Source organism: Phlebotomus papatasi, chromosome 1 (assembly GCF_024763615.1).
Source record: "Phlebotomus papatasi isolate M1 chromosome 1, Ppap_2.1, whole genome shotgun sequence".
Classification (NCBI taxonomy): Eukaryota; Metazoa; Arthropoda; class Insecta; order Diptera; family Psychodidae; genus Phlebotomus; species Phlebotomus papatasi.
This window is the reverse complement of record NC_077222.1, coordinates 82,078,924-82,094,569: the sequence shown is the minus strand read 5'-3', so window position 1 is coordinate 82,094,569 and position 15,646 is coordinate 82,078,924. Positions and strand designations below refer to the sequence as shown.

The 15,646-nt window shown below is 32.6% G+C and overlaps 1 protein-coding gene across 2 annotated transcripts in view; it reads right to left on the bottom strand.

Moving 5' to 3' along the window:
• LOC129810369 (protein TIS11-like) overlaps positions 1 to 14,552 on the bottom strand; it is a 37,704-nt gene extending 23,152 nt beyond the window's left edge. Inside the window, exons 1-3 of one of the 2 annotated variants that reach the window (XM_055860792.1) lie at positions 14,374 to 14,552; positions 13,328 to 14,269; positions 1,662 to 2,059 (exon numbers count right to left, since the gene is read on the bottom strand). In XM_055860792.1, coding sequence (XP_055716767.1) covers positions 1,662 to 2,059; positions 13,328 to 13,387 — 458 coding nt within the window. In that variant the 5' untranslated portion in view covers positions 13,388 to 14,269; positions 14,374 to 14,552. The remainder of the gene's footprint in view (positions 1 to 1,661; positions 2,060 to 13,327; positions 14,270 to 14,373) is intronic. The other variant, XM_055860794.1, reaches the window with a different exon arrangement.
• Positions 14,553 to 15,646: the final 1,094 nt, after the last annotated feature.

Here is a 15,646-nt window from a genome sequence, read left to right as displayed (position 1 = left end):
AGGGAGTTATAGTGCTATTCTAATGAAAAATGAACATGTTTTTTTAGCACTTAACTGTCCTCAAGTGCATCCATATTATCGTTTTTTCCCTTGTGTTAATTCCTGTTTTGACTCTTTTCCCCAGTTCTCGCTGTATTCTAGAACCACCAAAGAGTCGTGACAGAAACCAACGCATAGAAAAGTCGATAATGCAGAAACACTTGACAACAGTAAAGTGCTAAAAAAAGCATGTTCATTTTATATTGGAATAACACCATATATCACTCTGAATAAATCGACATTAGTTCTGAAAAATGCGACCAGTTTTAGTGTAATTTTTCCCCTGCTTTCGTACACATTTCACGAGATATCTCCAAAACTACGTAGATTGCCAATTTATGGTTTTCGGTTGCCTCTTCGTTATTAAATTAACTTTCATTTTGTACTAGTATTTTTTACTAATTCATTCTACAATGACAGAAAACAGCAAATAAACTCAAAAAAAATTTTCGGCTCGCTAGAAACATATGGGAAACATATGGGAATTTGCTCAATATTTTTTCTAGCAAAAACTACAGAATCTTTAACCCTTTAACGACGAAACACTTTTTACGGACTGAAAATCAACAATAAAAATTAAACTGAGAAACAAAATCAATGATAAGTCTTACATCTAACCTTGGAAAGTCCAACAGAGTCTGATTCGGTGTATTTTATGCCTCTATGAACGATAGGGACAAAAATAGCACAAAAAATTAAGTAATTTTTCTGACAATACCAATGAATAATATTTTTCGCTTTAATGAAAAATATTACGTATGAGTATTGTAGTTTTTATTTTCAAAATGGTTTTGCTTAAAAATGGAAGTATAAAAAATAAATAAAATCAATTATGAATTTGAGAATTTAAAATTTTGCCATTTTTGAGCTCAAATATTTACTACATAGCAAATAGCTATAGACTTGCAAAAAATATTCTAGATTCTTTCAACCTTCTACTTTACAATTATGTACAGACATAGGAAAAAAAAATAACTTTAGGTAGTCAGGAAAAATGATTTTCTTTATGGGACACCGGTGTTCCAATCGTCCTTAAAGGTTTAATTCCGTATCCTACTTAAAATTCATCGACTTTGCCCGAAAAAAATTCGAGAGTCTTTACAGGGACGCGTTCTTGTGCGGTTATGGATTTAGCACATTCTTTCATCGCAAGATTGGAATATGATAAAATTGTAATACAAAAATGTCTCGATACGATTAATAAGATCAAACCAACACTTATCGACTTATCATTCCATAGATTTTGATTCTTCCTTTAAGTAAGGTTATTTTCAGTATCATCATTCCCAGGGATATTTCTAAATGAAGTAAGAGTTTCTTTTGCATAAAAACATGAAAATGTCGTACGTTATTTTCTCAATTTTTTTTTCAAATACAATATTTGACTTTTGATGATTCAAAATAGCCTCTAAAATTACCATAATAAGGATTAAAGACCCAACCCTAAGACTATACATTATCGTTAAATCTTTAATCCTCAGAAGACATTAACACTGCTGAGTTTCTAATTACAGAGACTAAAGAATAAAGAGGTTTTATGTTGTAACGCTTAGAGCAGAAATTTTCCATATATTTCAAAGTAATATTGATAGTTATTATTTTTTGCGTGTGAATTTACTCACCTAGAAGTATTGACTTGAGGTAGTGGCTCCGATTGCGTCCTCTCGAGTTTCCGGTGACCGCCCAGATTTTCAATGATGGTGTTGACAAAGGTGGCAACATTGGCACCATTGGTGGCTCCACCGGCTCCATGGGGATGACTAACTGCCCTCTGCAGGGCACTATGGAGGATCATCTTGTGGTTGTGCTGCTGCTGATGCTGTTGCGCTGCCGCAACAATCAGTTGCTGTTGCAGAAGGGAGTGTTGCGGTGGTGCTCCATTGTGCCCAGATAGGGACACACTGTAACTTTTGCTGTTGCCATTTGTGGCACCGATCACATTATTGTTGGTGGCACTTGCAATGGTTTGAATACCACCCCCACTCACAACATTCCCATTCGACCGTGTCTGATTCTGACTCTGAAATTAGATTTGAGGAAGAGAACAAGAACATTAATATCTACCCATTTAGCAATCAATCAAATAGGCGATTAGAATTTATTTTTAATTATTGTGCAACTTGTTTTTTTTTCTTCTCTATCTCTTGTTATTGTTTTTTTTTATTATTTGTCCCATTGACATGGAATTGTGTATGAAGGGGGATCTAGTGAAAAATAAGAGTTAATTTAAATAAATCTCGCATTAATTGAGAGTGTCAATTTATTTGACAATTGACACAGAGGGGGATAAAGAGTGTGACACTGGAGAATTTTCGATGCTAAATCATTTGGCGCCATCGCAGTGGAAAATCGCCTCGAGGGCTCTTTTGCTATTTTTCTGACCCACAAACACACCAACTCACATGTATCTCTCTCTCTTATTCCAACCAGCTAGACACTAAGCCACAGCTAAAGTTAATTCCATCACAAAGAATATCATAAAATTCTCCTTATTTATTAAACAAAATCATTTCCTCAAGATCTGCGCGAGGGAGTAAATTCTTTAAGAAAAAATAAATTGGTAAACAAACCATTTTTCTGTTGATACTCCTTAGGAATTTCGTGACTAAAAATTTTGGAATCTTGTTTTTCAGTTAATTCCTCACTTAAATGTTATTCTTTCCTCTTACACTTCACGGTAGCATAAAAAAATACAACAACCTTCCTGATAATTTAAAATTAAACACATCGAAGTTAGATGATTAAGATAAATACATTTAAAATAATTTACATCAATTTACCAAAAATTGCTAACAGGAAACAGAAAAATGAAATAAGGAAAAGTCTACTTTATTAATTATCCGAAACCTCTAACATTTCTGTGTGAAAACATATTGCACTCCATTTACTTCAACTCTCATTTAAAATGGTAATAATAGTTGGATTTAACTGCAACTTTAGCTTGTTTACGACTTGCTCTCCCCTGTGACAAAACACACTGTGAAAAATTCCGCATTTTCGCCCACATATCTGTACATTTTTATTTATTGTTTTAAACTTCTATTTTTTCTTCTTTTTTTTCCAAACTAATACTTTTAGAAGAGGAAAGAAAATCAATCTATCGATAAATTTTAAATCAACATGCAACGTCGTAGCTGCGAAATTTTCCCTTCCTGTCTGCATGATTACCACACAAAATTACTCATTCGAGAGGCCAATAATTATGATATGATTAGAGGGAAATGGAATAGAGAGATCAAAAGGCGCGAATAGACAATTTGCATTTCTAGAAGGTTTTTTTTTAACCTGGGTTTTTCTTGTTTTTATCCAATGAAATGTCATAGACTTTTTACTTAATACCATACACACACCCTTTGATATGAAAAAAGACTTTCACTCTCAATCGCATTTTGCAGAAAATCATGATCGATATACTATAAAGAGCGAAAGAGAGAGAGAATAAGACACTTCAAGATGCGCGAGTTGATTAGTAACAAAAACACTTTATCGCTATTTTTTTTTTTGTAAGGAAAGCAACATGTTTCGTATTTTTCCATACTTTTTCTTTTCAAAAGCTTACAAAAGAGCATCGTATGGTTTTCTGATGAAAAAAGACCCATAAAAATGTTTGCTTTAACTCACAAGAAACTAAAGCCCGTATATATTTCTCACTAAGAGGTCTTTTTTTGAGTTTTCATGACATTTCAACATCTGCCAGAGTCTTACAGCAAATTTTGCCCATGTTTTTGGTCATTTCTTAGGATGTGAAAGATTTACTCTGAATTTCCTAACTTGCTCCATTACGCTCATACGTCTTTTTATACGTTTTATCTATCCTACTTCTATTAATTGTACCTAAAAAAAAAAAACTAAAGAAAGATCTCATTTTTTAAATAAAGGCACTACGTATGCAGTACGCTATATGACCAGCGCACAATAAATTTTGTTTGTAAACATGTTTTCAAAATTTCCTATGAGAATGAGCGAGATGACTACATCTAGATCTCACTCTCTCTCGCAGGAAGCTACGAAAACATGTTTACAAACAAAACTTATTGTACGCTGGGCAATAAAATGGAGAAAACAAATTTTAGAACCCTTAACGTACAACAAAAAACGTACATAAAAATTTAGTGAAAAGTGTACAGTAGACTCTTTCTCAATTGGGCATTTGGGGCAAAATGTCATCCGGTTTATCGATAGATTTGGACGTCAAAGCCTTTGTAAATTCCACAAAAAGCGCTCAATTATAAAGAATCACGATAAAATAGGAAGAACTACAGATAATTTGAGCGAATTGGCTTCTAAACGTGAAAATTGTCAAGAAAATTTTTCGCCCGATTGAAAAAGAGCCGATTGAGTGAGAGTCTACTGTACAAAGTATATAAAATTGTTTCAAAGTACCTGATGAAATAGTGGTTCTCTTTAACCTATGCAAATGCTTAATGAAAAGCGTTCTACCTTCGGTCGATTCAAGCTTAGAACATCTTATTTTTTTCAATATATTTTTTAATGAATTTGATTTATTTATAATATTGTGTTTTAATAGCTATTCCAATGCTTTAAACTTCTTGAAAAGAGCCATGAGCCAAAGCCATAAAGAACGTAGAAAAAAAATTGAGTTGTCCTAAGGTTGTTGTCCGAACGTAGGGCGCTTTCTCCTACATTATAAAGGAGCCTTTAATAATCCTATCAATTTCGAGATAAAGGATGCATAACTATATTTAGTGTCAAAATAAAAAATAGAATTTATTCTGAAATAAAAACGGATGACACTTTTTCTCATCTTAAAATTTTTAGTAGGTATAGGTTTGATCGGTCCTCGTGACCAGCTTTAAAATTACCGGCAAATCAAGCGAGTTTAACGTCTCCATTTTTTATTATAATAATTCTTATTATTATATAATAACTGCTTTTGAACTAGTGCTCTTGAAAGCATATTTCAGAAGTATAGAGTTTAAAGAATTTCGTATTAGAGTAATAGCGGCCACCGTCGTCTTAGCGTTCGTTGGTGACCAACCACCAGAATGAAAACTCTACTTCAACTCAGATATTGGCTTAACTCTTTCGCGTCATTAGGGTAATGTCATGACTCGGGGAAAAGTTTTTTTTGGGTATTTACATTAATTGAAATCTATCTGTTCGTGCACGACATCATAATAGAAGGATGTAAGATTCTTGGCTCATTTTCTCAAGACTCCAGTTAGATTTCAATTAATGTAAATAGCCAAAAAGAAACTTTTTTCCCCGGGTCATATATGACCCTAAAGACGCGAAAGAGTTAAGGATTTTATTTTGAAGTAAATAACTATAATGCTTACGGCACACCTTTTAGATCAGGAAAATTTCATGAAGTCGAAATTCGGATCCCTTTCTTTCTCACATGTTTTGAATATGTCTATTTCATTCTCTCGCACTCTTCTTCTTCTCTTAAACATCACTGCAAATTCAATTTAGCTCAATCGAATTTGGTATGCGAAAGAATGAGATAGTCATATGCAAAACATGTGAAAAATAAAAGGTTTCGAATTTCGATTTCATGAAATTCTCCTGATCTAAAAGGTGTGCCGGAGCCATAACAACAAAATTTAAAAATATGTTAATGGAATTATTAAATGGTAAATTATGAACACAGAATTTTCTTTTAAAGTTTATTAATTTTATGTTTTTTTCTGATCATATAAAAATCTTTTCATAAGTTCGTCACTTCAATCAGCATTTGCCATTAGTTAATCAACCCGTAATTCTGCAATTCTCGCAACTTAAAGAAAAGTACAATTTAGGCGAACTGCTTATTTAGGTGACGAGTAAGTTACGACAATTACTGATCCAAGCAACAAGTGGCGTAGTAAGACTAGTCACCCTAGGATTAAGAGATTACGATTCGAGACTGATAACTAATCATTTTTTTCTTTAGCATCTATTTGGTTTTGTATCAATGAAAGAAATCAAACCATATAGCAAAGTTGAGTAAATTGAATGAGCGAGATTTTTCAGAAAATAAATTTCGCATTCATGATATACTTCGGTCGAACAAAAAATCATAATTTATAACCATTGTGTGTTAGAAATTACTCACAAAGTTAGAAACGTGTGCTACATTATTGTTGTTATTTTTTCATTTACTATCAAAATTCTTATCTTATATATTTTTTTTATTTTCCGTACTTTTGCGAATGTAACATATCGGGTAATTTTGATAAAAATAATCATTAAAAATTAAATTTGATTAGTACATAAAAAGTAGAAATTTTTTTTGAATAATAAGTATTGGAAATTAAAAAGAAATCTAGTAAGAGAAAATTAAGAAGTAGTGAATAATCTTCTCGAACTAATAAAGACAGAACATCTTACTGATCAACACTACAACATCTTTTAGATTGAGAAAAAATCATGAAATCAAAATTTCATCTGATTTTTAAACGTGTTGTGTTGGATATAATCTATCTCACTCCATTTTGTTTCAAATGGGCAAATAATCAAGTTAAATTCAATTAAGATATGAGTACGACAGAGCAAGATAGGCAATATGCAATACATCTGAGAAAGAAATAGAAGTTTTGATTGGGCACACCTTTTAGATCGGTTAAATTTCATGAAATCAAAATTCCCGTCCATTTATTTCTCAAAAGATTTGCATAAGTCTATCCTACTTCTTCGGCTCCAAATTGGACTGAACTAAATTTAATTTGATGTGATGTTCAAAAGAAGAAAGAGTGCAAAAGAGTAGGGTAGACATATGTTAAATTTTTAAGAAAAGCGGGATGTAATTTTCGATTTTGTGACATTTTTCTGATCTAAAAGGTGTACCGGTGCCATAGGAATTTTATTTAATCGCCAAATTGGTAATTTTCAGGATATTGTAGGGGAAAGCTTTCAGGTTTCGCTCATACACTGGCTTCGAACATTTAATATTTTTACCATTTTCTTTCAATGAATCTGAAGGAACAATATGAAGTGTTCGAAGCCAGAATATGTTCGAAGGGTACGAAGACTGAAAGTCTGCCCCTATGCATTTTGTTACCTCAAGTTAATTTTGCTTTAATTTGTATAACAGTAAAAATTGTTTCTAATGTAAATTCACTGGACTCATTGGTGATCCAGGATCTTGAGATTGAGGGCTGAGGGTTCTTACACCACAATCCCTGTGCTAAACTATTGATAACTTTAAAATATGACCTGTAAACTCAAAATTTAATATTTTTATTTGTTTATTTCGATGCACTGGGACATTTTACTCATTTTTGTGCATTGTTCGGTTTGCAAATATTTATTCAGTTACAAAGAGAAACTAGGGCAGTTTTAAACACCTCTTGGATTTAAACCGATCATTTCTTCAGTGGACAGGGATCTCTATAGTATCTGTGAATTCATATAGGTCTCGTTGTCTGAAGTTTAATACCTAATTTTAAAAAAAATCGCAGTGTTTAAATCTATCCATGTTTAATGCTGCCCCATTTTACCCTATCATTCTTTCCGTTCAAAAATATCACTTCCTTGTGTTTATTTTGATGTACTGGGACAATTTAGTCCTTTTTGTGCATTATTCGGTTTACAAATGTTTATTCAGTTACAAAGAGAAACTGGGGCAGTTTTAAACACCTCTTGGAGTTAAGTCCATTATTTCTTTAGTGGACAGGGATCTCTACAGTATCTGTGAATTCATATAGGTCTCGTTCTCTGAAGTTTAATACCTGATTTAAAAAAAGAATTGCAGTGTTTATATCTACCTATGTTTAATGCTGTCCCATTTTACCCTATCGTTCTTTCCCTTCACACACTGTAATCTTTTACATCGGGTGGGGCCCGAACTCACAACTGTGACAATCGTTTTAGGGGTCTCAGCGTCCAAGAGCCGAACGCTTTTATCAATTCCACCATGACCAAAATTATTTAACCGAACAAATTTTTCCAAGTATTCGTATTTGTTTCGTTCTTACCAGAATAGTCAACTAAATTCGAGGTATATCATTTGAATTGCAAAAGTCTTAGAGGAATTACGTACTTTGAGTCAAACTTCTTTAAAGCATGATGAAAATTCAAATATAAAATAAATAAATATGATTAACATATTTTAATTTACCCATCCTCTTTGTCTACAACTTCCCCTCGTCGTATCGTCACGGTCAACAACGATTTTTGGTGGTGTACCTACATAATATTCATCATTCTCTCTTTTTTTTCTATTTTGCCTCACGCATTCTTTATAGCAACTTAGAATTCTTGAACCAACCTAAGATCAACCAATCGTAATTTCCGATTCCCAATCAAATCTCAATAGAGCAGTCGCGAGTGCGTGTCATTCTGATGATTTTCAAGGGCTCCAATGGAAGCCGAAATAGAGGGCCGCAACGAGGTCCCTCTACCTCTTCTCCCCCCCTTCGCCTGGGCATAAAAACATCAGTGATCAGCACAGTGTGGAAAGCTCTGATACCTAATGGAAAAGGCAGCAAGTGAATGTTTTCAGTGTGCGCGCACGTTTCGCTTCGTTTCCAATTCCGGGAGTCACAAGAGTGTGGAAAGAATTCCTCTGTTTCATTCAATTTTTGCACAGAACTTAAATATAGTTGAAAAATTTTCATTTTTCTCATCTATCTCTTTCTAGCATTTAAAATAGAGTTTCCATCCTACTCTTGCCACCCATTGTGTTTTCTTTCGTGCCCACTGTTGCAACCGAAAAATATCGCATTATTTCTCTTGGGCGAACACAGAAATGAATACCAGCAATTGTTGCTGCTGTTTTAATAACAACAAAAAAAAACAGCAATTTTTACTGTATTTTTCTGTAATTTTGTCAGTGTGTCGATCTTTTCTTCTCTCTTTCTCTCTCTCTACACACGTTTTTCTTTCCTCCTTTTGCTATATGTATTTCATTTTCTGTAAAATGGAAAGTGAAACTGAGTGCGTAAATTATTGTAATTGCTGAGGGTGGGAGACGAAACAAAATAAAAAAAAAAATGTTATAAAGAGGGACAACTTAAGAGACACTGCAATTGAAATCATTGTACAAATTGAAGAAACAATGAAATGTCTCCCAAAGAAAGATCATACTACACTTCTCTTTTTTTGCATTTCACCTCGTTGGAGACACACACAAAATAATTTTAAAAAGAAAAAAAAAAATGAAATACTCTTTTGTCAAACTCTTTAATTGCTTTCTTAAAGAGAAAATTCACCAAACAATTTCAATGTTTTTTTTGAATTTGTTTTGCCATTGTCTTCCGAGAAGTGATTTTTGAAAAATTTCTTTTAATACATTGCTATATATGAGTGAACTTTGGCAATTTTTCGCATGATTTCGAACTGTGAAACGATGAACAAATAGAGAAAATCAACATTTTTCCATCTTTGCTGATATTTCTTTTTGACGCGCTCTTTATACCAATTTCACCCCTTATGCGATATATTCAAGACAATTGCCTTTCAAGGAATTCTCTTAAAAAAATTTTTACGACCCACAAACACGGTGTTAAATTGGATGAGATTGAAGCGTGGGTCTGTTTATTTGTAAACTGAAACTCAAGAACATTCCAAGAGAAATCCCATTAAAATCACTTTCTGTGCAAAAAGTTGATATTCTTGCAGGACTCAACACGGTTTTGCGGCAAAAATAACCGGTTAGGGTCACGCCTGTTTTGTCATAACCATTGTAAAATGTTAAGAAACAGGGTTACACTGCAATCACAAAAGTCTGACTACCCTAAAGTCAATTTCACGAGTGTAACTAGTAAACCTAGTGACTGTCTTAACACTAAACCTACCGACCGTTTTTGGTCGTTTTCCGGTCAAATGACAAACCGCGATAGGGTAGGATACTCAACAAATTTGACTTAGAAAAGAGCAGAAAATTAAAATTTAAACACTTAAAAATATATTACATGCATATTTTAAGAAATTCATAAAGTTTGATAGTGATATTGTACTGTTTAAAAATGTGTTAATTTTGAACCGGTCAATTTTAGTCTTATATGTTAAGTGTAAATAAGATCGGGAAAGAATTTTAATACTTTTAGCCTTTTAATATCGTAAAACAGCCAAAAGTGTATGCACGAAGTTACGCACAGAAAGTTCTACATGGCGCTGATTTTGGTAATATTTTCCTTGATTCTCTTTCTTGATTTGAATTCTGGATGAAAAATCGTATTCCTAGATAGTAACACTATATAAATAAATGATATATGAAAGAATTTCATGTAAAGAATTTAAATGACCGTTACAACACCTTGTTGGTATCGTTTTGCATCCCTTTTAATATGGTTTTTTTTCTTTTCGCAATCATCATCTATTAATCTGAAAGAAGGTGATTCAAAAGTAAAAACATTCTATCGCTAGAATTTTTAGTAGGGGAGTGTAGGTTAATTTTATGCATGCATTACTTTCGAAAATAAAGATTTTTTAAATGAAAAATGTTTTTCTTAAGAATTGTCATATATTTTCACATATTCAAAAGTTAGTTTGCATATTCATTTAGCAAATGAGTCCTGTAAAAAGTTCAACTGCGTGATCTTCCCCACTCTCCCCTACATTGTTTTAAAAGGTTAAACTCGGTGAGTGTCTAGTTGTAAACAAAAATTTAGCCAAGGATTATACGGATTACTTTGTACAACACACCACTTTTCTCTTTAATCCACGACACTTTCAAATCGTAAATTTTGAAAAACAAATCTTTGTCCATAATTCGTCGCTTGGATCAGTAATTGTTGTAACCCACTCGGTCATTAAAACAATTCTCATAACTTAATGGAGAAACATACAGAAACGTGCAGTTTATGCGAGTTGCTAATTTAGGCGATTAGTAAGGTACAACAATTGCTGATCGAAGTGATAAATTTTTATCGCAGTTTCAAATTATCAAATTTTTGAGTAGACCGGATGGATTTGTTTTTGGGTTATTTATTACAAAACATTGGGAACTTTGAATAAGTGAGCGAACGAATAATGATTTGTTCCTAATTACTTTCATTTTGTAAACGTGTTTTCGAAAATGTAAAAGCTTATTATACAATTAAAAATAAGTCTCATTCACTCCTTTTAATGTGTCAAAAATATATTTGTAAAACAATATTATTGTATGTTGCCTATAATGACCAGTGCACAATAACTTTTGTTTATAAACATGTTTTCAAAATTTCCCATGAGAATGAGCGAGATGACTCTCACTCATTTTCATTGAAATGCCAAAAACATCTTTACTAAACAAGTTATTGTGCGTTGGGCATAATGACCAACGCACAATAACTTTTGTTTATAAACATGTTTTCAAGACTTTCTATGAGAGAGAGCGAGATGACTAAATCTACATTTCATTCACTCTCATTGAAATGTCAAAAACATATTCACAAAACAAAACTAATTGTGAGTTGAGCATAATGCTCAACGCACAATAACTTTTGTTTGTAAACATATTTTTGAAATTTCAATGAGAGTGAATGAAACAGAGATCTAGTCATCTCGCTCATTCTCATAGAAAATTTTAAAAACATGTTTACAAACAAAAGTAATTGTGCGTTGGGCATAATGCTTAATACCCAGCGCACAATAACTTTTGTTTTGTAAACATGTTTTTGGCATTTCAATGAGAGTGAGTGAGATCTAGATTAGTTATCTCGCTCATTCTAATAGGAAATTTTGAAAACATGTTTACAAACAAAAGTTATTGTGTGCTGGTCATAACACACAATAACTTTTGTTTGTAAACATATTTTTGACATTTTAATGAGAGCGAGTGAGATCTAGATCTAGTCATCTCTCTTACTCTCATAGAAAATTTTGAAAACATGTTTACAAACAAAAAATATTGTGCTTTGGACATAACTTTATGCAAATATTAATAAACATATTCGTTAGGTTGACCATAGTAATTTAACAGTAATTTACCGGTCATTCTTGTTACGGTATAATTTTCGCATTACAAGGACGGGCTTTTCAATCAAAAGTTGTGTGGAAGGGGATTCGAACTCGGGACAACAGCATTGTTGAGCTAGTGCTCTACCACTTAAACCCATTGCGTGTCCCATGTTACGCTGGAATAACGCAAAATCTTCTGAAGGTTTCTTTGTTAATGCACTAACAAAAGTCGCAAATACAAATAATAAACAATCAAACGTTCTTCTAGTGTTACAGACGTTTCAGAAGAACAATGAATTCTGTTTAACACCCAATGTTTGTTATCGATTATTCCTCTACACTCTTTATAAACGTGATTGACTACATTTTATTATATTTAAACATGTAAAATTCCACAGAGATTTATTGGTGTTTTATTTCAACAATGCAGTTTTTCAGCATTTCTCACTTGAGGTACAAATTGAAATATGGTCTTTTTGCCATATTTTTTCTTGTATTTTTGCAAATACCGCAACGCGCAATCACTTAAAACCCAAAAGATATTTTCTTTTCCAATCTCTCCCATATAGGGTCGGTATTTTTGACATGGTTGTCTGACATTTGTGTGACAGCGGCAAGGAAATAAAAGACAAAAAAATCTTTTATTGTTATTTTCTTTCAATTACACCAAGAATTAGAGGACAATTATCTTATTTATCGGCAAACACGTCGACAATTGAAGGTTTTTTTCCCCTCGCATGTTGTTGTTTTTTTCTTCTCACAATTTTTTCTCAATTGAACACAACATAGAAAATAGTATGATACAACAGAACGAGAATAGTTAATAAGAGAGAAAAAGAGGCTATTTAAAAAATGAAACGAGAATTTAAAAAGTCACACTAAACGGAAATTACAGTGAGTTGAGCTTTGATATTGCAATTGGTGAATCACACACAAATGTTGTTTGCTTACATTTTAATTATTAGTTGCTTGTATCTCTCTTTCTCTTCATACGTTTTTACCTAAATGTTTACTTCCCTTTAGAAATATATACTTAACACTTTGGGTAATCTGCACCGAATATTATATTCAGCCGGAACTTAAGACAGATCCTATTTAAAATAATTTGTCCTAAAATTTCCTAATGTAAAAGTCCCAGACTTATATTTTGGGACATGCGTTCTTAACACTTAGACTTAATATTCATATACGAATTCACTACAATATTTTTAAAAGAGTACTTCTTGGTAGTTTCGTCCAAATAAGATTATAAAAGATTTTTGGAGACTTTCCGGTACTAATAAATTACTCATTTACTAAGTAAATTACATGAGTATCTTCAAGTTTTAGGTGTGAGTTTTTCATAATAACATTTATTTTCGATTGTAACAATTTTAAAGTTTTAATTTCATAAAAAATATATAGGAAAACTGTTATAACAGATTTTGGAGACTTTTTCCCTACAGTAACAAAATATATTTACCTTGAGAAGCAAATCACCAAAGTCATAGTATGCCGTTTGATGCATTATGGCTGTAGACATCTTTATCAATTTTCAATTCCTTCTGTCAAATGCTGATCTACCTGGGACTACCTCCTCTTTTCGACCAGAAAAGATCTTTTTTCTTGGAATTTTTCTCGTTCTTCGTCCTCAACACAAAAAAAAACTCCAAATGACTTCAGATACACAAACACATTCACGAACTTTTCTTCTCTTGAATTGCAAAAAAAACACTTAATTTTTTCTTCTCCTTCGCTTAATTAGGTGTAGATTGTTAAAAAAAAAGCTTTCTTGTTGCTTCAGTTACGAGATCGGCAAAATCACTGTTAGGTTATCTTGTTATTTTCCTTTTTTTACAGATGCAATAATTTAAACTTTAATTTAATTAAATATTACATAAATCTTTCACTTTCTTCACGATTTTTAAATAATAATTTAAGATTTTAGCATTTAGTTTTTTTTTCGTTATTTTTGTACCACTCTTCAGACTACAAGAGATAGAAAGCACAATTTTTTTCTCCTTCGCAGTGGTCGTTCTCTCAAAAGAAAATTCTCCAAATTTTTGTATTAGATTATCACTTTTGATCATTTATTTCAGCTCGATTTCTTTGCTTTTTCTCTCTCTGTCTTTTCCGCCAGATTCGTGGAAAAAGCTTGTGATTTTTCTGCATTTACATTGAAGCTGATTTTTGATTAAAAACTCTTTTTGCATTGAGAAAAAGATTTTTGCTTTTTTTCTTCTTCTTCTCTTTCTTTTTATTTATATATTTTTTTACAATTTAAAAAAAAATAGCGTGACTTATGTTTTTCTGCAATCGAGATCTTGTGGCAAAATGTCGAAACACTGAAATTTTCCAAGTTTCAATCTTTTCAGTCTTTGAGCAGAAAATTTGCTCTCTTTCTGTAATCTCCACACTGCCTCTCCTTTAAAAAAAAAAACCCGAAAAACTTGCGTGAAAACTTGTCAAAAGAAAACTCGATTTTTGCTGGAGTTTTGTGTCTTTTCTCCGTCTTCTTCTTGTTATTACTTCTCACTCGTCGTGTAAATTGCTCGCAAAGTAATATACGACGAAAAAAAGTTGAAACAAGAACGAGTTTACAAAAATTTATTTTTTTTTTGAGGAGGCACCAACTTTATGAGCTAGCTCGACCCCGTTGAACGTGTTAGCAGCGCGCCGTTCGTTTCTATACTGATTTTGAAAATGAAACTTTGTTCTTCTCACACGCCGCCTGTTGGTCACGCATACACAATACACTATAGTCGGCTTCATATCTTACATATCTGCCATCCCATTCCCACCCATTATCATATCATATTCACTCTTTCTCACTTACTCTCGCTCTCAAGCACGATCGCATTCGCATACAAACTCGATCGTCACTCGAGCAATTTCAGGAATATATATACGAAAAACTATACATAACGAAAGCGATAAACATGCAACAAGTCACACCAATACCGCCATCTGCAATCCATACAGCGCCCTATCTCCATCTCATTCTGGCCCATTTCAATAATGCAAAAGTAAATTAAAAGCGTTGGATTTTTGCTGCTTGATCCACCAGTTTTTGTCTCCCTTCTCTTTCTCTCTTCCCCATACATAACACTTTACATAAAAACACACATTTCATATTTACATTATGTACAACTCTATCTACAGTCATAAATAAATAAAAAAAAGCTAAACACTTGCGAGAAATATGCTTCAGGCACAACAAATTTTAAGTCTAAATATTATTTTTGTATTTTGTTAATGCAAAACTATTTAAACTTGTTTTAAAATGACCGGTATGGAAGAGAAAAAATGACGACTTCCATAAGAAAACACGACTTTTAGGAATATCCGCCCTGTTCGAGTAGTCCCCGAAGACTGTAAGTCGATATTTCGTACCGTTTGGCCTCTAAACCGGTGACAAAGATACTGACTGAGAAATACCGTGATGTCGTTATTACGAAAGTTTCAGAATTACAAAATTTTGAAATTTACAGTAGACTCTCTCAAATTCGAGCATTTGGGACCTAAATGTCAACCGAATTAGAGAGAATTTCGGGCGTCAAATTGTTTGAAATGCAACGATTTTTTGTTCATCTGCATACTCATATTGAGTTTACATGATCATTGCTACTTTCAAGAAAACCTCTTAATAATGCAAAATCACATCAAAACTAAGACAAATCATGAAAAATTTGAGCATATTTGCTTCATTTGATAATCATAATCGAACTTGAATAATGTCAACAAACTTTTTCGAATTTAACTGCCGCACCGAATTAACCCTTTACCGACGAGACAGTTTTCG